The sequence below is a fragment of the Pholcus phalangioides genome, unplaced genomic scaffold, assembly GCF_987345545.1.
Source record: "Pholcus phalangioides strain wild (caught in Gottingen) unplaced genomic scaffold, Ppha-v1.0 ptg000005l_1, whole genome shotgun sequence".
Classification (NCBI taxonomy): Eukaryota; Metazoa; Arthropoda; class Arachnida; order Araneae; family Pholcidae; genus Pholcus; species Pholcus phalangioides.
In genome coordinates this window covers 12,501,575-12,528,250 of record NW_028301598.1, presented here as the reverse complement: position 1 = coordinate 12,528,250, position 26,676 = coordinate 12,501,575, and the positions used below count along the sequence as shown (strand labels likewise).

The window sequence follows — 26,676 nt, the reverse complement described above, 5'->3', positions numbered from 1 at the left end:
AAAGGTCCTCGAAAGGTTGTTGGTGCAACGTCTATCCTTCTTCATAGAGAAAAATCATGCATTACATGAGCTTCAGAATGGGTAAATCGTCCGAGACCACCCTCTTCTCTCTTCTCGGCACCTTGGAAGCCAATTTTGGTGAGAATCTTTGTTCAGCCGTTTTATCTCTCGATATCCGAGGGACCTTTAACAACATGCGTCACGAGAAAGTGGTTAATGCTCGTGGTCTACACCTTCCTCAGGATCTAAGAGGTATATTGGAGGACTCTCTCAAACATCGTCAGGTTGCTCTTCAGACAGACATGGGCTTAGTTTCCAGGACTCTGGTCAGGGCTGTCCTCAGGGATCATGCACCGGGCCGGTGTTTTGGAACCTCGCTTTCGATCCCATTCTCCATCTATTTCCCGACGAGAGCAACAATTTTTTCATCAAACTCCAGGCGTACGCGGACGACTTTTTAATCATTCTAGCAGCCCGACAACCTCAGGAGGTAACTACGGCAGGCCGCCTTGTTATCCCTAGGATCTCTCAGTGGCTCCAAGGTAACGACCTTGAAGTAGAGGCTTCTAAATCATCTTTTCTTTGGCCAAACAAACGCCTTAAGTGCCCATCTTTTAAAATCAACGGAGTTTCAATCAAACATGCATCTAGCATCAAAATACTTGGCGTGATGTTTGATAAAAATCTTAATTTTCTTACACATAGTTACTATCTTCAACAAAAAACGTGTAAGACCCTTCAAAACTTTCGTCGCCTTTCCCACGCTAGTTGGGGATATTCCAAGGAGCTCAGGAATATCCTTTATAGAATCGTCACGCTCCGTCAATTGGCCTATGCGGCGGCCATCTGGTATTTCAACCCTAGCTCCAGACTTAAAAGAAGGATGGCAACTCTGCAAAGGCCACATCTCCTGTTTGTTACCCAGGCATATCGGACAACTTAAACTGCCATCCTCCAAGTGGCTTCTCATAATCCTCCGTTGTCGGTATTTCTACAAGCGGAAGGCAGAAGAGTGCGTCTTCTTCGCTTTAGACAGGATGTAACATTCTTCAACCATCACTTCGTGGCCGCACAGTATGAAGACAGAAGTTCCGGCTGGTCTTCTTGCCCATCTTCAGACTTCACGTTTAACGTTACTCAGTCAGGGCCGCACATTGACAGAAACATTGTTTACAAACATCGTTGCATCAATAATAAGATACGCCTTATTAACGGCTGGTCCCCGTTTTAGTCATCCCGTGTATTATTGATTTATATTGGTCTATTTAGTATATATACGAATAATTTCTTGCAAATTTCTATACTCAGACCATCATCAATATATTAGCACATTTTCTGGCACTCTAGCCCGATATTAGCGCTAGCTGAAGCCACATTTAGTCTTAGCATCTTAATAAAATCAGATACAAAACTCTTTTCAACAACCACATAATGTGCGCCAATTATTGTCTCTTTACTACGACATTTTACATTTCTTCTCTGAGCTTTGAACTCTAATTTCCGGCGTCTCATATTCCCTATTTTCTGTACCCCTTAATTACTGATTCACCGTGATTAGCTCAGCTTTTGTATTTTATTGTTGTCACTTCGATACATGATGCCTCAAGATAATAATCTTACACAACTGGATCGGAAGATACTTGAGGACCTATTCTCAGCTGTCTCACCGGTGTCTAGCACTGCTTTAAGCGCACCACAGACAACATCTTCGGAGGCTCCTGATGACCTCGCAGTTCCTGTTGCACACCAGCAAACGACTCCTCAGAGACAATCAACATCACCTATCACGTCTTCGCGGAATAACAGCGGTAATCTTGGGAAAGAAGGCTTCCAGGATCATCACTCCTTTATTCTGCTAGAACAATCTCCCAAACATCAAAAGACTGTTCAAAAATCGAAGACAAACAAGACCTCTAAGGCATCTAAAAAGACTTCGCGTAAAGCATCATCCCTGCATACTTCGTGGCGACCGCCGTCTACACAAGATCCCTTATCTCTGCAAGACTTCTGCAAGTCTCATCAAAGTATTCCAGCTCTCGCACTGCAGAACGCTTTACCGCACAAACTGAAAAGGACTAAGGACGTCTCGACTAAATCTAGCCGTTCGTCCAGCAAACACAAAGACAACAAGAAGACAAAAAAACGACATAAAAGATCACATAAACTTCCACCTACTGCCTCTTTCAACAACGTTATAACTGCTACGCCAACGTTCTCTCATCAAAGCAATCATGACGTAAGTCCAAATCTCAGCTCTTCAGACTATTCCTGCGAGTCATCACTAGAAAGCAGCCTCTCGCCTTATCCAGGACTTAAATCATGATGTTGGTACACATTCCTTAGCTCATCCTAAAGTGCCTAGCCCCAACTGTGGTGTTAACAGGCCTGAATCAGGGTTACCTAGAAATACCCGCTCTGAAATGCAATCTTCAACCACCAAAATCTGCACAACTCCAAAATCATCTAGGTCTCGAAGAACTCTGTCATTCAGCTCCAACAGTACGTACGCCGTGTGTGACATCTCAGCTACCGGTATCTCTCCTCAGCCCAGAACAATACTCATCGGCTGAACAAGAAGAGAAGCAACTAGCATTCTACGTTTACGAGCGTGATCATAAATATCGTGATGTTGTTCACATGCTGGGTGATATTAAAATTATCCTCAACTCATATAATGGTACGAAAGGCCAAACATCAATGAAATATAATATTCCACTTAAACCAAGGAAGAGAGGAAATAAGCTACTTAACTCCATTCTAGACTGGCTCACAGAACATGGGGATACAAAGGAACAGGCCACCCAAACAGGAGGTCCACAAAAATACATAGGGAAGCCTCAGCGACAACCCAAGTGCAAGGGTACGAATTCATCCCAAACTGCGCTCCAAGCTACTGTGCCACTGCAAACTGTATCTGATCAAGCCGCAGCGCATCCTTCTTCTCCGATTGGTATGTCGACCACTGCAACGCAAACTACGCCTCAAACTACGTCACAACCTATACCCTAAACTAGCACGCCTCTGGAAACTGGACCATCCACCTTCGATCAGCCAACAACTCAATTCTCTACCGTACACCCCCAAGAGCTGCTTCACATACTTCCCCAACAAGTTCGTTGCATACACATTCTAAACCGGCTGTCTCTTCTACACCAACTACTACAACGGACTCTGATATTTCTGAATATGAAATAATTGACGAAGAAATTAACAATCAGGACGAGCAGGGATTCACGCTTGTGGAATCCAGAAGCAGCAAAAAGCGAAGAGTCAGGTTCAACCTTGATCTCAACCAGTACGTCAATGCTCCCAGCAATACCAGCTCTTCTAGTGAATTGAGAATTAAGCCTTCCCATACATCACCCAGTCAACGGTTTTTCCCACTACTTCTATATAAACATCACGAATATCGAGGTGCTAAACTCCCCCAGCCACATCCTTTCACTAATAAAGCTGCAAGGGGCCAATCATTACGCTATCTACTTTTTGTCGCCGCGCGACCGCTACCTCGCTAAGCAGCAGATCCTACAACATCCAACGCTCAGCAGGTCGATTTACGCATGGGTTCCACCGCGCCTGCTTAAGCGCGCCCACCGGACACTCGTAAAGCTGTCCTTACTGGCAGCCACCAAAGGCAGAATAGATATAGTAACGAGCGAAATACTCGAACAAACTTCTTGCCACCTGCGCATCATCAAGCCATACCTACGTCAACTCCAGCAAACAGGAACCAAATAGCTCAAACACGGTATGGCAAGATGCAACATCATCAAAGGTCGCCTAGTACGTCTAATAAACTCCATAATGGATTTCTATCTACAAATATCGACGCCCAGAAGCTCTATGGCAGTAGGGACAGGTATGGTAATGTTAAATCCATTCCGAGGCTTTCCTCATCACTGCCTAATACTACCGTTTATAGAAACAAGACATTACCAGAAGACTTAGACCACCATGGAATAAAACGTTATGAAAGACTTCACCCGAGACTGTATAGCCAGGTACTTAATTCAAATGTACCCTCTACATACTATAACTCCTCACGTCTCAATGCTCAGCAACTATTTTTAGGAGACTTCAAAGTTCAGTCGCCTGCAGAACAACAGTGGTCAAATCCTGCTAACGCAACATATTCTTCTTGCCACTATCCAGCACCCAAGGACATGCCGAAGTATTCTTTTGCTCACGGTAGGCAACAAGTATTCGAGACTCGCACTGTGCAACTTGCAAACAGGCACAAAGAAGATAGAAGCAACGGAAACAATAATACGCATCTCCCATATTGTCAAGACATAACTCACACGGCAACTATTGACCGCAATGATGGTCATTATAGTCCCTATAGTCCATATAGTACTTACGTATAAATATAGTTACTAAACTGTACATAACAACAAATAGCTCTACGCTACTATTTCATGCCTGCTAAGTCTAATACGCCTAATACTATTGGTCAAGCTGCATCATTTGGTGTTAGTTCTACTTACGCCGATTCTTCACTGCAATTACAGAACCTTAAGATCATCCAATACAATGCGGATCACGGTTAAGCCATCTCTGAACACGCATTCCAAGAAGCGGTCTCGCATAAAAGCGACATTATGCTCCTCCAAGAACCATGGGTTATTAGAAACGAGCATAAAGGACTCCAACAAGATTGGAAAAGATGGCTGTCACACGACAACAAAGCTGCGATTATCTGCCTGAATCCACTTGTACACCCAGCGACTATTGATATACTTGAAACAACTGTAGCTGTACAAGTCTTTGTACAGGGTATTAATATCACATTAATCTCAGCCTATGCATCCCCGGTAGAAAACATAGAAAACACACTGGAGGATATCTTATTCTTCGTAAGCGTACCTCTACACATGTTCTCTTGTGCGCTGACCTCAACGGTCACCACCCCCTTTGGGGCTATAAGGAAGAAAATGTGCGAGGCTCAGCCATCATTGCTCTCATAAATAAATTCCGTCTAGTTCTTCTCAACGATCCAATACACCACCCAACGTTCCAACATCGAAATACCAAGGGATGGCCTGATTTATCATTTACAAACTCTGAACCACTAGCATCAATCTGTCAATGGAAAATAGATAATCTCCAGTCCATTGGTCAGCACAAAATCATTACAGTCTCGATCTCTAGTCATGTATATACCTCCTCACCTCTTCGCTTCTAAGTCACACAGCGGAAGCTTGCGCTGCTATGTAAGCGTATCCAGCCATTCATAAGAAGTACACTAAACACCTCGGTTGGAGATACATCTATGTATCTTCAGATAGTCAACAACGTTCTCGATGAGATTGAGCATCAGATCTCGGCAACTTTTCATCGCCTCGTTCCGCATCTCAATAAGCAGCTCTCCTGCTGGAACCCGAAATTACAGAGGGAGAAGCGTATCTGCAGGGCCTTGGAGAGGAAGTACCTCACCACCACGAACGAGGATCTTAGACTCCAGCGTCGACTACTCTATCACAAGCAACGGGCTAAATACAAGCAACTTCTCCGGAAAACAAAATATCAGCATTGGCGGCTATTCTGCGAGCATATGCAACAGCCATACGGCAAGGCATTTCGTTCAACTAGAAATAGGCTGTTCCCCCCACAACTTCTCTTCCATCTTCAAGATGAGTCACTTGACCCCATGGAAGCCGCTCGTCACCAACTCTCCTGGTTTTTTCCGGATCCGGACCTTCAAGTCTCATCATCGCCTGCATTTTCATCTACATCATCTGACAATCATTCCTTTGAGGCCACTCCAGCTATTACTCAGCAGGAAGTAGACCGGATTATACGCAAGCTAGTCAATCGCAAAGCCCCTGGTCTGGATGGAATCACTAACCCAATCATTAAGGCCCTGCATTCTAAATTTCCAACGCTCTTCTATAAGTTATTTAATATCTGCCTCAAGCAAGGAGTATTTCCCGAAAGATTAAAACGTGGTACTCTGCTTCTTCTTCTTAAGAAAAACCGTAAGCCAGACTCCCTTTCTTCATTTCGGCCGATCACACTCCTCCCCAATATCGGCAAAATTCTTGAACGTATAACAAACACTACCTCGATCAACAAAGTTGGTTCAGTGCCAATCAGTACGGTTTTCGAAGAGGCCTTTCAACATCTCATGCAGTAAACAATCTCATACAACACTTTCGAGATGAGAACACGAAAGGGTACTTCTCTGCATTTATCCTGGTAGACATCAAATCTGCTTTCGATAGCCTTCGTCATGATATCATCATCAGCAAACTTAATAACATTCCGCTACCTCCATACATCAGAGCAGCAGCACTTAGTATTCTTTCCCAGCGCCATATCTCAATAGCAACAGATCTCGGACCAGCGTGGAAACACCACCGGCAGGGTTGCCCACAGGGATCCTGCAGTGGACCTCTATTTTGGAACATTGTTATTAATGATCTTCTTTGTCTTATGTGGCCGCAAGGAGTCAAAATACAAGCGTACGCAGACGACATTATTCTTACAATTTCGGCAGCAGCAGTGAAAAATATTAATTCTATAGCGGCAAATACCATCCTCCTTTTGCAGAACTGGTTAACTGATCATCATCTCTCAATACAGACGGAAAAGCTTCAGTATTTCTGGCCATACAAAGAAAGGCTTAAAATACCATTTCTTGATACATTTCTCCCACGTGCTCACCATTTCACGTATCTAGGCTGACACTTTGATGAAAGCTTCAACTGGATGTTTCACATACGGAAGAAGACACTCCAAGTCTCTTCAACACTACAACAACTCTACCGCATTGCTGGTTCTTCCTGGGGAGTGTCTAGAGTCTTCAGTCTTCCGAAACATTTTTTATCGATGTATCATCGTTCCTCAAATCTCATATGCAGCTGAGGCATGGTACGCATTCCCTTCTTCTCGGTTGAACAAGAGGCTTCTTGTATTACAACGTCACCTGCTTTTTTATATCCTCAGCCCATACCGTACAACTCCAACCAATGTATTACAGCCTGCATCAGGAAATCCCCCACTTGATATACAAATGGAGATTATCTCCAAAAAAAGTAGACTACTCCTTCTTCATAAGGACGTACAACTCGACCAATGTCTTCTACAATCCCAGCAGTATGAGCAAAAGGTGCCATGGGATTATCATCCTGCTCTTTCTCTTCCTCTTGGTCAAATTCATGCTCAGGAGCGTCCTCCTAATAGCATACTTCTCACTACACCAACAGCTATTTTCACGGATGGTTCCAAAACGTCGGAGGGAACAGCTTCTGCGTATGTAGTCCTGCAAGATAGTTCTGTAACCCACCAATGGAGGCAAAAAATAGCTAGACAAAATTCCATTTATCAGGCAGAACTAATAGCGATACTGCAAGCATTGATAGATTTCTCCAAAACCAAAGCTCTTCTGCCGATTTTTACAGACAGCCTTTCCAGCATTCTTGCCATCAAAAACACAACAACGCATCCCATTGTCCGGAAAATTTTAGACATCCTCATCTTAAACCCATGTATTCATATCTGTTGGATTAAAGCACATGCCGGCCATCTAGGTAATGAGATAGCAGATCAATTGGCCAAGTCTGCTACGCTACTACCCAGTTCTGATACAACTTATGGTTTTCCTCGTTCGGCGGCAGCTGGTAGAATTAAGCAACATGGTTTTAACCAATGGCAGATACGCTGGCAGGACCCAGAACAGCCAGGCAGGAAAGTTTTCGACATTATTAAGTCAGTATCACGACATAACCGTCCGTGGTCTCGACATCAAGTCATTGTTTATTCGGAGCACGGTCCATTCCCTGCATATTTGAAACGCTTTAAGCGTAGTCTCAACGATGTATGCGGATGCGGGAAATCTGGTACCATGGAGCACTATATATGGTCCTGTCCACTGACCAGCTCTTTCCATCAAAATTCGATAGCTAAGCAGTTCCTCGCCCACTGGAAGAAGAGAGTCGTCAATACCACAGCATGGCCGGTAATAATTGGCTTAATTAATTTCTTGGAGCAGAATCTTCCGTTATTACACGACAAACACGCAGACCCGGATGACAGATCGTTCAGCTCTTCGCCACACAATCGCACCCACCCCATGTTAACGAGGAGCATGCGTCAATCCACCGACGCACAGCATTGACCGTCTTGTCCCAAGATCAACTATTTGATTCCTACGAATCTCTGATTCACCGTCACCTATGTTCCAACACAAGGTCTAAACGGTTATATTCATACGTGCAGTCACTAAATTCAAGATTCTACAAGATCCATGTGCACAAGATCCAAAGTATTCAAGATCATAAGTGTCCAACATCCATGTGCTCAAGATCCTAAGTGTCCAAGACTCAAGATCCTAAGTGTCCAAAGTGCTCAAGATCCAAATGTCCAAGACCCAAGCCCAATACCAGGTGTTAAGACCCAATAGTCCATTTTACGGGCGCAAGATATGTAAATCTAATGTTCACACCCAAATTGGACACTATTATGTCCAGACCCAATTTCAGGTACTTAAGTAGAAGTCCCCATAATCTAAGCTGCATCGATTTCCGACTTGTCTTGCTCAAATCCAGTTACCCATGTAGTTCCCAGGAGGTTAATCAGGTATTCCCCATCTTCTCAGCTTCTTAGGAGCTTGAGGCCTTACTCTTGGCTATGTATTACCTCTATGCCGAGGTCTTTTATTCAGTGAGATGAGGGCCATTGCCTAAAAGCCATTGTCTGGCTTCACAAAAGTTACCAATAATGCTAACGCTGTGGTAACTTAACATACGACTGTATTAATGCCTTTGCACAAGTTAACACCTGGCACTTGTTGCATTCTTAACGTTGCCACTCTATGTGCTTGGCCCAGATATCCTTGTTGGACGCCTTGTGTAATAGCTTGCCACATTAACTTGGCGCTATTACTGTCCTAAGTGAACTAATGTATAGTCCATATCCCCCTAATAGGGTAAGTGCTCGCTTCGTGCAGTAGCCTTCGCCTACTTGCCCCGTTACTTCTTAAATGACTTAGTCCCAATACCATGTCCCCTCTGGCACATACCATCTAATGCCAGAGCCTTGGACAAGAATGACCTTTATCTACGGTAGCCCTTGCTGTCGTTTATCATGTGTCCTCAACGCCGTCTTCTTCGGACGTTTAAAAGAGTCGTCTTTATAAGTCGTTTTGTTATATTTTATTTCAATTTTTTGCGTAGCCGCCATTCTTTATGTCGCGATCTTCTTTTCATTAGGCACCCATGGACTGTGTGCTGTATATCTTTATAAATAAATGCAGACCTGTCGTGGGATTGGGCAGGTCGGGCCGGCGTTTGGTGTTCGGCTCGTGGGTCGCCCTGGGGGGTTTGGTTGCCTTCCAACCTGGTTCCTTTGCTTCTGAAGTCCTACGGAATGTAGAGGCGGTGCCCGGTCAGGTTTTCCTGTCTTTAGCAAAGCGAGTGTTTTTCTTTTGCGTGTGTGATAATTAGTTAATTTTTAATTGGGATTTTCCCACAGTGATATTTTTCTTTCAGAGCAATGAGGATCTTCGAGACCTTCAATCGGTGAGTTTCTCTCGTTTTGGGTGAAATCTTCAGTGGATACCCCCTTTTTTTTAAACTGTGATTTTGTCGGCTTGACTTTAAGCTTTCCAAAGAACTTTTTATTTTTAAAATCGATTAATAACTTTAATTTGTATTGATTTTTTTGTGATCGGCCGACTTCTCGTACTTTTTTCCCATTGGATTACACAGGATTTTTTAATATACTGATAATTTTTTCATGGCTGAAAAATTTTGTATTGTTTTTCGTTCAGCCTCTGAAAAGTATTTTTTGCCACAGTTTAAAATTTTTCCCGTAATTTTTCGACCATTTTTACCGGAGATATTCGCCTAATTAGTTTCTAAGAGGCTCTAGCTAATTAGTGCTGCTGTGCATTTATTTGAAATATCTTTGCTTCGATTTTTTGATATTTTGTATAATTTGTGCTCTAGTATATACTTTAATTTTTTTGGTTCAGGGCCCTTATAAATTCTACGTTTTTTGTGTATCTTTAATTTATTGGATTTTCAATTAAGGAATATGCTGTATATCTTCGTACATTTTTGTTTTTTTGTTAATCTTTGTATCGAATATTTTTCATTCGACCATTCTGTGATTATTTTTGTGCTTTTCATATTTTTCCGATCATTATATTCGTAGTTATTCAACTAATTACTTTGGTCATTTTTGCAACTAATTAGAGCTGTAACTTTACTTCTAAAGGTCGCAGCGACTTGGTTTTTGTGTTTGAACGGCCCGATTATATTCATCTCTTTATGCGTATATCTTTTTTTGAAGGGCCTCTTTTTCCTCTATGTTTTTGTATACGCTTAATTTGTCTAGCATCATTAAGCTTTTAATTTTTTTAATTGTGAATTTTTGTGTATATCGAAAATTTCATGTTTTTCTAATTGCCGAGCACATTGATAGTGTTTTTCCTTTTTCGCTAACTCTTGCTGTTCGAGAGCTATAAGCTTAATTATTTGTTGATTGCCTCCGTTAATTAGCTAAATTGTATGCGTGTTTGTCTAGCTAGAGCCTTATTACTGATTTCTTTGTGTTGTTGTTTTAATGTATCATCAACTTTTCACGTATTATTTTGGGGGCCTACGTTACCTTCAGAGATATCTGCTAATTGAATTTGCTCATTAGTGTGCCATTTCGTCGACTTGCGCCATTTCTTTGACGGTTGAAGGCTCTTCCTTTCTGTTGACTTACTCCCCAACCGTCACTGGAAGGTCACCTTGGCACGTGCCATCATCCACTGCTGTTCAATTTAACGAACTCACCCGCTGGTGATATTTTGTTGTGGCTGCCAGCTTTTCTTGATTTTTTTGGGGTACCAAAAGTCATCATTATTTTTTAATTAACGTTCTAATTGGAATTTTCAAACGTTCTCACGTACAAGTTCCTCGATTAAGTTTTTCGGTATCGCGTCAAATCATCGCCAACAAAAACATCGCACGTCAAAACATCGTCGTCACAAAAACATCGCCGAAAATTAATATATATAAATATATTTACCTGCATATAATCAGCGGCTTTGAGTTTCAAAAAGACATTGGATATTTTTAATTGCGCTTCATTATTTTATTATTGCTTTATTCCTTAAGATTATACACTATCGCATATTTTTCTGAGATTTTATTACAGAAATAATAAAGGTACAGGTGAACTTGGCTAGTTCGAACTTGGTTAATTCGAATATCAGGAATTCCCTTTGAGTTTCTTGCAAAAATTTCAATTCAATTTGAAATTACTTGTTTAATTCGATCCCCCCCCCCCAAACGTTTTGGATAATTGATGTTTGATGCAGATATGTCATTTGCAAAATGTCTCTTATATATGTGTGTGTTACTGCCAAAGCCCGTCTAGTTCTCGAACTGGCCGGCACAGTTGAAACGGCCATTGTCCGAATTTCGGGCTTTCGTTGAGCTTTGGCCGGTCCCTATATGTCGATCATTATATATCCCTCCATATATGTATCACCATAATATTGAATAATTTCTAATAAAAGAATAATTTCTTCTACGAACAATCCTCGTAATGAAAGAGTATCGACAGCTCAATTATTGTAGTAGCAACGAATATTGCAGGTTTGATGAAGAAAACTATAGTGAAAAGTTTATTAATTTAACGGTTTAGCAGAAAATTCGTACCCCTTTTTTTGGAATCTGGAAACCATATTTCCATGATGGGGTGGTGCGAAATGTCTCCCCGGTTGAAAAAGCGCATAATAACGGCTCTGGGTACAGATAATACAAAATCCGAGGATGATGTCACTCTCCGCTTATCCATAAAAACTTTATTAACAGCTGGCTGATGCGAAGATATATTGTGGAAAGAGAGAAACTTCAACTGTCCTTGCGGGGAATCGAACCCACGACCTTTCACTCTCCGGGTAAAAGGACGTCTTCAGTGCACACGAGCTCTTAAGGAAAGACTGAGATATTCGTTGCCTCTGTATAGTCTAGGGCGGTGGTTCTCAACCGGGGGCCCCAGGATATTCCAGGGGGCCATGGAGGAAAATATCGCAAAAGGGGAGCCATGACTGCTGATAAGGGGGCCATGAGGAAATTTATTAAAAGAGTGGGCAAAAAAATTTAATTTCAAACAAAATGCATAGAATATTTTTTTTCGCAATTTTTTCCTTATTTAAGTAAATAAAGATTTGATTGATTTTTGATTGGTGGGCAGAATATTTCAATGCCGAACATAAGGATTTGAGTAGTTGAAAGATGAAATTTAGCACTTGAAATATCAAAAATTTTATGAGTTTCACAAAAACAAGCACAATGATTTTTTTGCGTGTGTGTGTGTAACCAATTTCTCATAAGTAGAGCTCTGATTTTTACCTAAAGATGAAACGTCGTTGCTGATAAATTATTAGCTACTACGTTTCTTCTTTAGGTCATAAAAATCAAAGCCTTTGTCATAAGCTTGTGTTATCAATAATTATAAGGTTTCGAGATGAATGTACTGTATATATGCTAACAGTGTCACTTTATTGACAGTGATTGACAGTAACATTTATTTGAAGACAACCAACCAAAAAGAAACGTTAAATGCGGATAAAACGGTTTTTTTTTTGGCGTCAAAAGAGACAGGGCAAGAACATTGTAATTGGGTTTTTGAGCACTCGTGTCCGTATAAAAAGTTAACATTTTCACTTTAATAACTACACACCCCCTTGCAACATGAATGACATATCTGAGTACTACACATAATTTTTCTAATTGAAAGTATTCCTGTAGGGTGAACGAGGTTTGCCAGTAAAGTAAAATACCATACGTCTTGTTACCTATGCCCTCTGTACATTACATATAGTAGTGTCTGTTATGTGAAATATTGTGTTGTGTTTAAGCCAACTCACACGTTACTTCGTTCGCCTGTGGGAGAGAGGTCACATTATGAAACAAAAAGATACTTGGACATAGCTTGTCATTTAGCGAGACATCAATAAACCGATAATTTTCTTTCTTGAAATCTTATTTATACTTCCTGATTCACCCAAATTCACATTTACCCAAGAAAAACTAATTTGTAAATGATTCAAACTTCATCCTGAACAGTAACTTGATGACATTATGCCGTCTTCAAGCGCAATGTTTACATTGATTGAAAATAACTTATTATATATATATTTTTTTACTGTGTTTTAATTTTCATAAATTAAAAATAAATTCAAACACACATTTATACTGCAAACAATATTTGAACAATTGTCATTTAACGGGAGGGGGGGGGGGTAGGAAATTGATCATGGTCACAAGGGGGGCCACAGGAATGAGAAATGGTTGAAAGGGAGCCATGAGCAAAAAAAGGTTGAGAACCGCTGGTCTAGGGCGTTCACTCGATTCGTGAAAGGTAGTGTGGGTTTGATTCCCCGCACACAGGGGCAGTTAAATTTTCTCTCTTTCCAAAATATATCTTCGCATCAGCTAGCTGTTAAAAAAACCTTTGTACAATACAGAATTTATAAGAACTCTCTCTATTCATTGTCCATTACTCAAAAAAAAAAAGGCCGAATTCGAAGGATTGAGAGAAAATAGGTGTGGAAACAGTCGAACACATGACAGTTTGGCTTTGTCACAACTAAAGCCGCTTGAAAGTTTAATGCACTTTTAGTGCAGCTTTGGTTACCAGTTGAACAAAAAAAAGGGATGAGGTGATTCCCATTACAATTTTTAATTTAAAAATTTTTCATAAAGCGATCTTTTTTCCAGGGCCATGTTCTGGCGATATTTTGACGTGCGATGTTTTGACCTGCGATATGACGTACGATGTTTTTACGTATTTGGCGATGTTTTTGACCGCATTGTTTTTGTCACAGCGATGTTTTTGTCACGGCGATGTTTTTGTTCGCGATGTTTTGACGTAGACCCAAGTTTTTCTTGTTGTTAAAAAAATTTCAGCTCATTAGCGTTATTAATTAGGGAGATTTTCGTCCCGTTATTCCGGGACGTTTTCATTTTCCGATTTTGCAGTGCGGGACACCCGTATTTTCGGGTATTTCTATTGTTTATAACATGCCCCCTAAGCGCTTCTGATAGTGTTTCCCATATATGCTGTATTTTTTTTCAGGACTTTTGCGTTTTCGTCCCGTATTTTTCTAAAATTGTCTCGTTGTAGAATATTTTTTTTTTTTTCCTTTTCGTATAATTTGCATCTGTGAATATTTTAATTGCCCCGAATTCAGACGAGACATTATCATATCAACGTCCCGTTTTGCAAGAAATCTTGTTACTAATTTGTAGAACGGGGCCTTTCGTCTTTTTCTGCGCACTCATTCTCTGGTATCATGCACTCTTCAAGAAATCTGAGAATGTTTGAGGACATTTCACCCATTCCAGCTGATGGTACTTCAACTCCCAAGAATTTCAGGGTTCTCCGTGATCGTATGAGGTCTCGTCTTCGCAGTCATCTGTGGCCAGCGGAAATTGATAATTCACTCAATATCCTTCCGGAATCGGGAAATACAGAGGATCCTATTTCCCTAGTCTCATCTTCCTCTTCGAGTTCCGGACTTATGAGTCTTCTGGAGGAACAACCCTCACCAGCCAAGGACATTTTCATCGCTCCCCCTCTCAATTCAACGATCACGCAGTCCTCTCAAGTCTCCAATTCTGATGGTCTCTCTAGCATTTCAGCGTGTAGCCCACACCACTCTACGGTTTCTAAAGGAAATTTGTCTTCTAACGCTCAAATTTCCTTACCTGCTACACGTATTTCATCCTCTGCTCAATTCCGGATCACCCAATACTTCTGGGAAGGACCTTTCTTTTGTTAACGATGATCATGGTTTGACCGACTCCCAGGAGATATCTTCAGTTGTTCAGGATGTTATTTCTGAACTTATTCATCGCATCTCGCTTGCTGATAATCCGTCTAAAACATTCGTTTCCCGCTTCTTCTGTTCCCCGGGAAATGCTGAAACCATTCAGAAGGAGTCTCCACTTGCATCCGGCCAACTTGAAGAGGAAACATCAAAGCCGGATGAATCGATTTCCGGAGCAGCATCGAGAGAATTTCTACGTCCTTCAGCTCTGACCCATCAAGGCGACACTAGTCTCGTTACTGAGTCAGGGAGTAAGAGGAGGAAGAAAAGAGACTTTAAAACTTCAGGATCGCCATCTCCATATCCCTTACTCTATGTCTCAGATGAGGATTCCTCGCTGGACTCGAGGGAGCTTTGTTCTTCACCTCGTCGAGGTTCTGTTTTCTCCTCCTCTTCGGCCTCCAAACTTTCCAAGTCTAATGAGTTTAACCCCAGGGTACTTCTGGAGAAAATTCCCATCGGCTCAGCTGATATGGTCTCTCTGGAAAGTAACAATCTTACTTCTGGTTCCACTTCTAGTATTAATTTACAGAATTCTGTAGCACAGAACGAACCTTTCAAAAACCCTCCAGCTAACATTCTAGAAATGATTGACAGCATTAAGGCCACTCTTAAACACTCGACAGGCCAAGGAAAGAACTTTCGGTACGATGTTCCTACTCACCTCCGGAAGTCATCATTAAAATACCTGGAGATCATCTCTTGCTGGATAGAAGACGTCTCATCTTCTACGTCTCTCTCCAAAAGTCTTCCGAATAATGCTCCCGCAGTGACAACTAGCTTTGATAAGTTCCCTCCAGTGTCTTGCAACAAATCCACACAAACCGGAGAGAACAAGGAGAAATATATTGCCGAAATGTTAGAGGAAGAGCGTATTTTTGCAAATATTTCTGGTTCTACAAAACTTTCGCCTCCCAAGCCTCAGCGGTCTCAACGTAATCAAACTTCACGGCCAGTCGAAATTCAATCCTCTGGAACTCAATCTGCAGCGATCATAGAGGATTCAGCCATTATTCGTCAGGGTCCACCAATTCAATCGGACAACATTCCGTCCTCTCTGGTCTCTCATCAACAGTCAACATCCGTCTCCTCGGGAATTCTTGATCAACAGCCATCCAACAGCGTCTGTTCCAGATGGCTAATTCTACATCATATCATCATCCTACGAACTCGCGCCGTTCAGCTCCAATTTGCCAATGGACTTTGGCGAAACGTCGACGGGGAAATAAGACCTTATCAGCTCAACGTGACAGTCACTTTCAATCGAGTAATCCCCCCTCTCTTCGCCACAGTCAGAATAGACATCATAATGCCTATGACAATCAAGGTCTCTCCAGAGCAGGAGATCCTTCCGTACGTCAGGAAAGAACTCCTCACGAACGTCATCACTTTCTCAAGGGCTATAATAGGGTTACTCCCTTAGCCCCAGCTTCACAGCCCTCTAAGAGAGTTCGTTTTGCTTCAGACTCTCTTTCCTACGCCCAGGCTACTTCAACTCCGCATCAACTTGGCATTTGCGCACATGGTTTTACCATCCACAAAAAGATGCCAATACAAAGGTCTACGACGATCTTATTCAACAAGTCTTCTTCTCCTCCATTATTGCCTCCAATGACAAAAGATTCATCACAGCTAAGTTGTCCTCCCAGGGAATATTATTATCTGGCAGATCGGAGGAAGTCAGACTACAAGTTATCAGTGAAATCAGGAATAATTTCAAGTTAAAATTTAATATTTACTTCGCATAAGATGTCTTGTTTTTCATCCTCAGACTCTCAACACGAAAGCGCCTCCTTCAGTTCATCGTCCTCCGAATCTATTCAAATTCCCACAAACTCTGGTTTGAGAATTCTCCAAATTAATTTGGATAGGGCCATTGCTGCAGCTCAATCAACCTACGTATTCGCACGCAATCACTCATTCGATTTTCTCTTGGTGCAGGAGCCTGCGCTACTTTACGAAAACGTGGACTGTCCGGTAGATATGCCATCTTGGCAATCCTGTTGTGGTAAAGCTGCAATAATACAATTAAACAACTCCTTTCACCCCACACTGGTCTTCAGAGGAAGAGATCTCGTCGCCATCCATTTGGATCTTCCGCAGGCTCCCGTCATCCTCTGCTCTGGATACTCATCACCGAAATCTCGTATAGAGGAGACTCTACAGGAGATTCATACGATTCTTCGTGCGTTCTCGTCGTTGGAAATCTTCTTTGCCGTGGATCTGAATGGTCATCATCCGGTGTGGGGCTACCGGGATCAGGATGCTCGGGGACAGAAGATCTTGGATTTCTTCATCACTTCAGATACTTTCCTATTCAACTCTTCATCCTCTCCACCTACCTTCGTACATAATAACAAAGAGGGATGGCCAGATCTCACCTTCTGTAATTCTAATCGCCTCTTCAACTCCTCTGCATGGATGGTTGACACAGTCAATACTTCATTCTCCTCTCACCGTTACATCCGCATACATATGAATAGCCCGAATCTCCTACCATCATCTTCTCAACGTCCTTCATTTAGAGTTTCGTCTAGACGTCTGCATCACCTGGCTCATCATCTCCCTTCTACTCTGAGTTCCTTCTCAGACTCCATCTCTTCCGTCTCCTCACCAGATCAGCTCAATAACCACGTAGATCTACTTATTCTGTCTCTACAGGCTTGCTGCCGTTCTACCCTTGGACTTAAAAACAATTCTTCACTTCCTAAGAGAACACCATGGTGGAACCACGATTTAATCAAAGCTTAAAGAAGAATTCGTCGCCTGGAACGTCGCATCTCTCGCCTCAATAGACGGAATGCTGACACCCATTCGGAGACTCTTCAGCTTCGAAAGTCTCGGGTTCAATTTAAACTTGATGTCAGGAAATTCAGGCTGACATCCTGGCAGAATCTCTGCTCCAACTCTGGATATGCCTTCGGCACACCGTACAGGGCAGTTTTTCGCTCACGACGCCAGAGTTCTCGTGCTACAGTTCACCCCGTAACAGCTTCAGCTCTTCAGCTTGCCGAACAACAGTTGAAAATTTTTTTTCCAGATGGTTCTTGTATTGAAATCACTCTAGAGACAAGTCCTCAGGACCCTTTCTCAACAACTCCGTTCTCGACTTCTGAGGTCCTTAACGTCATTAAAAGACTTAACCCTAGGAAGGCGACCGGTCCTGACGGCTTCCCTAATTCAGTCGTGCAAAAATTTGTCGAGGCCAACCCGCCTTATTGGTCAAAGTTAGTTAATAAGTGCCTTCTTTTTCGAACGTTCCCTTCGTCCTTTAAAGTGGGGCGTTTGGTTCTGATTCCGAAGAGAAATTCTCCGGATCCATCTTCATCACGTCCAATCACAATTATATCCAACTAGGGGAAGGTTCTTGAAAGACTATTAGTGCAACGACTTTCTTACTTCATCGAGGAAAATCACGCCCTACATGAGCTACAGTTCGGTTTCAGAATGGGTCGTTCGTCCGAAGGCGCTCTCTTCTCGGCACTCTGGAGGCCAATTACGGCGAAAATCTTTTTTCGGCCGTAATATCACTTGATATCCGAGGGGCTTTCAATAATGTGCGCCATGAGAAGGTGGTTAACGCTCTTCGTCGCCTACATCTTCCTCAAGACTTGAGAGGCATGCTGGAGAGCTCTCTCGAACATCGCCAGGTCACTCTCCAGACAGATACGGGTTCAGTTTCCAGAACGCTGGTCAGGGGCTGCCCTCAGGGGTCGTGCACCGGGCCAGTGTTTTGGAACCTGGCATTCGACCTGATTCTCCACCTATTTTCCGATGAGAGCTGCAATTTCAACATCAAACTTCAGGCTTATGCAGAAGATTTCATAATCGTTTTGGCAGCACGACAACCTGAGGAAGTAACTACAGCAGGTCGTTTTGTTCTTCCTAGGATCTCTCAGTGGCTCCGAAACAACGACCTAGAGGTAGAGGCATCCAAATCTTCATTCCTATGGCCCAACAAACGCACTAAGCGCCCTTCGTTCAAAATTAATGGAGCTCCAATCAAACACGCATCCAGCATTAAAATACTCGGCGTAATGTTCGATAAAAACCTGAACTTTCTTGCACACAGTTTTTACTTGCAACAAAAAACGTGCAAAACTCTTCAAAATTTTCGTCGTCTTTCTCATTCCAGCTGGGGGTACTCCAAGGAGCTAAGGAATGCTCTTTACAGAATTGTTACGCTACGCCAAATAGCCTATGCAGCGGCCATATGGTATTTCGATCCTTGCTTCCGACTTAAAAGAAGAATGGCGACCCTTCAAAGACCTCACCTCTTATTTATAACTCAGGCGTACCGAACTACATCAACGGCTATTTTACAAGTAGCATCTAATAATCCTCCATTATCAGTCTTTCTACAGGCAGAAAGCAGAAGAGTTCGACTTCTACGTTTCAGACAGGATGTGACATTTTTCAATCACTTTTTGGCAGCACAGTTCGAAGATATAAGTTCGGGCTGGTCTTCTTGTCCATCATCTGATTTCTCACCTAATCAAATCTCTACAATTCCAGACGAATTTATCTCAGCTTCGGCAATTTTTACCGACGGCTCCCGCATGCAGCATGGCGTTGCATCAGCCTTCGTTGCCATATCCAATGGCTTGCCTTCCCACCAATGGAGTACAAGAATCAATAACTCTAATTCAGTCTTTCAGGCAGAGATGCTCGCCATTCTTAAGGCGGTTCAGTTCGCAACACAAGCTTTTTCATCCACCACCATCTACACAGACAGCCTCTCCAACATCTATATTCTCAACCCGCTTAGCAAATATTCTGCAATCCGCTCCATAAGATCATCTCTTCTCGAACATCCGTCCATTCGCATCTCATGGATTAAATCTCACGCCGGGACGGAGGGTAATGAGTTGGCCGATTCTCTCGCTAAAGCTGCGACTTCATACCCACTCCATCGATCCAGCTTTATTCCATTGCCTTGGTCCTATGCTAAAAGTATCTTTAGGAAACTTGTACTTCAGCGGTGGCAACTCATATGGAATTAGACAGATTCGTCTGTAAACGTTCAAAAAGTCATACCTCGGGTAGACTATGGTCGGGAAGTGTGGTCCCGTGGGAAAATCATCCTCATTTCAGAACATGGACCCTTCCCGACTTACCTCAAGAAAGTCAAGGCAGCCAATAACAGCCTGTGCGCATGCGGAGAGAAAGGTAACCTGCAACACTATGTCACATCCTGCTTACTTACCTCTTCATACCATATGTTTCACTTAGGAGAGTGGTCTCTTCACAACCATCTTTGGAAGAGATTAATCACTAGAAGTCCTGTTAATCTGCAACGTCTGTTCAGCCTCTTCAACCTTTTAGAGCAACACTCGTCTCTTTTCAGAAGGAACTTTCTTTCGGACTGTTCCTCTTCTTCGGAGGATATAGACGACGACCCCGAAGATCTCACTCCCCCAGTCACTCGAGCGTCTCTCCTCTTAATCATGTTCGTAATCTTGGTCTTCGCCTGGACTGGGAAGTGCATTGCTTACCCCTGCCGGTTTGACTATCGGATGAGCATGGCTTGCCCCTGCCATCTGCTGGACTAGGATGTGATCGCTTACCCTCGTCAGCTCTGGACTGGGAAGTGCCATACTACTCTAGATCACAGTCTTCGACACTTTCTCAAGAATGATTGCACTAGAATGTGCTGTCCTGGATAAATCATTTTTGTTATAATTGCTCTTTTATTGTTACTCTCGCATTTTACCGCATTTTATTATTTTTGAATCTTGTATCTGCTACACCTTATTTCCGTGAATTTTGAAACTGTTTCACTTCGTATTTTTAGCATCTTGTGTTTTTGAATTTTGTAACTGGTACTGGGGCTGTTTGGGTCACACGCTGTCGCACGCATGCTCTCCAGTGTTCTGGATGGGAGCGCTCCCCCCTCAAGGGTCGAGCTGGCTTTCCTCGGCCGACGGCCGAGTGGGATTGCTCCCCAGGCAGACGGCTTGGGTGGGAGCCTGGGTCGGTGACTCGGACACCCTGGTACCAGACGCGTTGCTTTATATGTTGCCTTCCATTCGTTCTTATATATACTTTTTTCAGATTCGGAGACCCGTGAAGGGACGTGTGTCTACCACGGTTGAAGTCTCCAGTATGGCTCCCTGAGCATTTTTTTTTTGTATTATAGATGGCCCTCCTGGTTTCGTCTCCGGGACCGTTGGTGCTCGGGGGGTTGCTTTGGCTGTTGCCTTGGTGGAGGTCGGCGAGCCGCCGTTTCTCCTTCAACTGGGCTGTGCGGTCGGGCGCGTCTGTCGGGGCGTGTCCTTGCGGCGTCGGATGCGTCTGACCGCTGTGGGTTGTCTCGGATTGGATTTTCAATTTATTGGCGCAAGAACCAATTTGGCCAAACTGCGCCAAAACACATGACATAAAAATAAGGAAAATGTCCTTTTGTCATGTCAAAAAACTAAAACATATAAAAAGGAACATGAAACGTACAACAATGACATGAATTGTCCAAACTATAATTTGTCATATAAACCAATGGCCTTGATGAATTTAAAAATGCGAGATGCATCGCAATGGTCAGATAAAATGTCACGAAGTGAAAGATGATTCTGACCAAAAGCGGTCGTAAAATGATGACGATGGTGCGAACAAGTAAAAGCATGGGCAATGGTTAATGGACTTTGACAATGAGGGCACTGCGGTTGACTCTCTCGTAGTAAAAGATATGATTGTGTGATGCGACTGTGTCCTATGCGTAACCGAGCAAGCAGAACTTCCTCCTTTCGATTACTCCTGCAGCTCGAACGCCAGTGGCCAAGTGTGGGCTTGATGGCATGAAGTTTATTATTACTTTGATTGTTCCAATGATCCTGCCAGTGGCGATGCATCACTTCCCGGAGGATGGAGAAGTGGTCACTGGCAGGTACCAAAAGGCTGTTATCAATGTTAGTTGTTGTTCGAGCTGCGTTGTCTGCTTTTTCGTTGCCCGGTATTCCTACATGACCTGGTACCCAGTAAAATTTTACTGTGGTACCATGATGAATGAGGTCATGCAGTTCATGAAAAATGGCATGAATGAATGGATGAGTGTGAAACGTACAGGAACACAGTGCTTGTAATGCGCTGAGAGAGTCCCTATAAATGATGCATCGTCGGTGGCGTTTGCGTCGTATATGACGTAGAGCCTGAAGGACTGCGTACAGCTCTGCCGAATAAATAGAAAATATGTCGGGAAGTTTGAAAGATGTCTCCTCACAGCAGATGTAGGCACAACCGACATGCCCAGGGCTCTTGGAGCCATCGGTATATATGGGGAAGTACCTATTGTACCTACCCCTGTGCCTAAAGAATATCTGTCGATATATGACATCTGCTGTGGTGGCTCTAGGGTATAATGATAATGAAAGAGAGACATCTGGCAGAGACTGCTCCCATGGTGCCAGTTGCCAAGCAACTGGGGCCACACGACTGATGTCTAATTCTAGTTCTTCCATAAGTGCCCTCATACGAAGACCGTAAGATGAAACACATGAAGGTCGAGCAGCAAAAAGTCTATGAAATAAGGGATTAAAAATGACACGATGAAGTGGATGACCTGGTAAAGACTTCATTTTGATATAATATTTCAAAGAAAGTTGTTGGCGTCTTGATGTCAGTGATGGCTCGTTGCATTCGACATACAGGCTCTCCATTGGAGACGTCCGGAATGCTCCAGAACAAATCCGCAGGGCGAGATGGTGGACTGGGTCGAGCACACTCAGATAGCTCCGAGGTGCCGACCCGTATACAACGGAGCCGTAGTCGAGCTTCGATCTTATTAAAGCTTTATATAAGTGAAGGAGCGACTTACGGTCAGCTCTCCACGATGTAGAAGAGATGACCTTCAAGAGGTTCATCGTCTTCATGCAACGAGCTCTTAATTGCACAATATGAGGTTTGAAAGTCAGTTTTCTATCGAATGTGACGCCGAGGAATTTTGTATTTTCTACTATTGGTATTTGACTATTGTTTAGAAACAATTGTGGGTCATCATGTAGGTCTCGACGCCGACAAAAGTGCATAGCGACAGTTTTGTCAGCGGAGAATGAGAAGCCGTTATTATGTGCCCACTTGCTGATCTTGTTGAGTGCGGTTTGTAATTGTCTCTCAGCTGTCCTCATATTTACTGATTGATATGACATCAACAGATCATCCACGCAAAGTGCGCCAGTGACAGACAACGGGAGTTGGTTCAACACACCGTTGAGTCTTAAAATAAACAGTGTAACACTTAAAATGCTACCTTGAGGTACACCTTGTTCTTGGATTTGGGGAGCTGATAATGTACTTCCGATCCGTACCTGGAAGATGCGTCGAGCGAGAAAGTTCTTAATAAAAATGGGCAAGTTGCCCCGCAAGCCGCAATTATAGAGGTCGGAAAGAATTCCGTGCCTCCAAGTACGGTCGTAGGCCTTTTCTATGTCGAAAAATATGGCTAGCATATGCTCCCTCTTCACAAATGCTTGTCTTATTGATGTCTCAAGGCGTAACAAATTGCATGTTGTTGACCTGAACCGTCTAAAGCCGCTTTGATGTTTAGATAAAATATTGTTAACCTCAAGGTAGTGCATAAGGCGATAGTTGACCATGCGTTCCATGAGCTTACATAAACAACTGGTCAAAGCAATAGGTCTGTAACTGTTCGGTTGTTGAGGATTTTTGCCAGGCTTCGGGAATGCAAGAACTATGGCTGCTCGCCAGGTGTCAGGAAATGAATGACTGACCCAGATCCGATTAAATAATATGAGTAAATGTGAGAGTGATTCAGATGAGAGATGCCGAATCATGGAGTAATGAATGGCATCGGGCCCTACAGCTGAGTCAGGACTTCGCTGCAAGGCCGTCGTCAGTTCATGAAGGGTGAACAATGAATTGTACCCCTCCGGTGTAAAAGGCCGGAAGGTGTACGATGTACGTTCGGCTGATGATTTAATGGGATGAAACGATGGGGGATAGTTCGCATCGCTGGAAACAGCGGCGAAATGAGCGGCGATGGTATCCGCAATATCCCTCACATCGCTGATGATAGTGCCATTGGTATTTAAAATGGTGATGGGATGAGACTGATAATGACCATTGATTTTTCGGATCCGGTCCCAAATGACTTTAGATGAAGTAGATGAATTGATTCCCGTGGTAAACTTTTGCCAGGACTCGCGTTGAGCCTGGCGCCTGGTTCTTCTTGCTATCGCCTTTGCTTCTAAAAATGCCAACTTGTTGTCATGGGTAGGATACCGCCGGAACCTACTCCATGCTTTCTTTTGTGCTTTAATCGTGAGATTACATTCGTGGTTCCACCAAGGTTTAGGAAATTTAGGAAGTTTCGAGGAGACTTTGGGTATTGTTTCATTTGCTGCAGAGATGATACAACTGGTCACAAGGTCTACACAGTGGTCGACGTCGGGTTGCGAAACCATATCCTCCGTGATTTCTGCCTTGACCGTGAAGTCTGCCCATCGGGCGGCCACAAGCTTCCACCGAGGAGGACCCTCAGGTATGCTATGGCTTCGATCAAGGCACTTAACCACTAGAGTAAAATGATTGCTCCCGTGGAGGTCCGGATCAACCGACCAGGAGGGCAAGAGTGAAGGTGAACATAACGATAAATCTATTGCAGTGAAACTATTGTTTGGGGCATGGAAATGAGTGAAACTGCCATCATTCATGATGGCGAGGTTCATGTCGTCTAACAGACGATCAACCATTTCCCCACGAGGGGTGTTGCTGTTAGAACCCCATATCATGTTATGAGCATTGAAGTCTCCAAGAAGAAAAAATGGTGGTGGTAATTGATCAATCAGATCTTCTAGATCTCTCTGTAAGATGGTGTCATTTGGTGGCAAATAAATGGAACAGATGGTAATTCTTAGGCCTGTAGCGATTTCTACCGCGATGGCTTGCAGGTTCGTGCGCAGCGTTAGAACGAGCGACGACACGTGATGTGGAACCAGCAGAGCAACACCGCGGCAAGCTCTACTCCCGTCAACGTAATCGATACGGAACAGGGTATGTCGCCTGATGTTCCACGTCTCCGAGGGCTTCGTAATAGTTTCCTGGTGTGCCACGCAAACAGGATGATAGTGATTGATCAAATCCTTGAGATCTTCGTAATTGGATCTAAGACCACGAATGTTCCATTGGATTATGTTGGCCATAAATTGGGTAGAAGTACACGGTTCGCGGTCTTTAAATTTATTCCGGTCTAGTTTCCGGCGAGTACCACCAGATTCTGATAGATTATCAAGATCCATGTCACCAATTGACTTGTCATCAATTAGTGCCACATTCTTGAGGGTGGGACATTTTATTGCTCTCTGTATTGCTTTTCTTGAATATCCGGTCTTTTTAGATTTATTTCCAGAATTAATCTTGGGTTTAGTAACAGTAGGTTTTTTGAATGTGTGCACTGTTGCTTTTCCTGCCTCTTCTTCGGAGGTAGTGGACTCCCTCCGTAATCCAGCAGAGCAACAGCAGCCACAACTATTACACGGTTGGTTAGATGATGATGTTTGAGTGGATGTATCAGCTATTGGTTCAGTCTGAGTTGTTACAGATGCTTTGGTGACATTGTTAGTCGTATTAGCTGTTGATGGATTTGTTACCATATTAGAGTATGATCTACTAGCTATTGGAGTTTGGTTAGGCATTATACGACGGCGTGCTTCAATATATGAGATGTTATTAAGGACCTTGATCTTCTGGATCTCTTTTTCTTCATTCCATTTCGGACACTTTCTGTCAAATGCGGGGTGGTCGCCACCGCAATTGACGCACTTGAATGGTGAATTAGTGCAGTTGTCCAAAATGTGGTCCTTTTCACCGCATTTTGCGCAGGTGGGTTGGCTGCGGCACGCCGTTCGTGAGTGGCCGTATTTTTGGCAGTTAAAGCATCGAACAGGGTTAGGAATGTATGGCCGGATTTTGAGGTTATAATAACCTATTTTGATATCTTTCGGCAATGTTGGTGATGAGAATGTGAGAATTATGTTTCGTGTGGGAGCTGGATTGCCATCTTTGCGGCTCATAATATGTTTGGCTGATGTTACGCCTTGAGACGCCAGCTCTTGTGTTAGTTCTTCTTCATCCATGTTAATTAAGTTATTATCTGAAATGACACCACGTGAATAATTCAACGTGGGATGGATTTTGACTGTTATTGGAATGTCTCCGAGAGATGTGAGCTTTTGAATGAGTTCGGCTTGTTTGGATGTGTTAGTTTCGATGAGAAGGTCTCCTGAACGAAGGGCCTTCACCAATTTTGAGGTACCAACTGTGCCATAGAGAGCTTTATCTATTACAAATGGTGATACTTTGGCCAGCGGTTTTTCGGCATCTGAAGAGTGCAGAAAGAAAAATGAGACAGTTGATGAATTTGAAGCAGTTACATTGACATGTGTTTGGTTTGAAGCAGTTCTTTGACGTTTTGGTGCATTTTGATTTTTTCCCATATTTGAATGGTTATTGTTCCACTCCCACCCACCATGGAGCCCTACGAGGGGACACGCCCACGTAACCGGTGAAGGTTAGTAGCAACGTCAGGTTAGGTGACAGCTATACACCACCAAAGCAGGCGAGCAGACGCGTTCAAGATCCAAGATCGTCGTGAAGCAGCACCAACAGACGTCCGGCAGGCCCGGCCCCTCTACCTGCCCAGTAGTGTAACCCCTTCAGCCACCGAGGCGACCACAGCCGATTGACCTGGACGGGGCTAATCCAAGCCTCCCGTTTCGGCTGAATCCGAGGCCGAAGCTAGCGCATCAGGCTAACCAGGATCCTCATCTCCAGCCTTACGGGTCTCCACGCACGGCAAACACGCAGGTAGACAGCGTCCCGGATGGAGC

The 26,676-nt window shown here is 43.3% G+C and overlaps 1 protein-coding gene across 1 annotated transcript; it reads left to right on the top strand.

Annotated features, from left to right (window-relative positions):
- Positions 1-16,819: 16,819 nt before the first annotated feature.
- On the top strand, positions 16,820-17,587 carry LOC149086315 (uncharacterized). Its single transcript, XM_089232354.1, has one exon. It carries the CDS (start codon positions 16,820-16,822, stop codon positions 17,585-17,587), a length of 768 nt encoding a protein of 255 aa, XP_089088480.1.
- Positions 17,588-26,676: the final 9,089 nt, after the last annotated feature.

Excerpts from the sequence above, each read along its gene's own strand:
- LOC149086315 (XM_089232354.1), top strand. The coding sequence starts at position 16,820 with ATGCCATCTTGGCAATCCTGTTGTGGTAAAGCTGCAATAATACAATTA.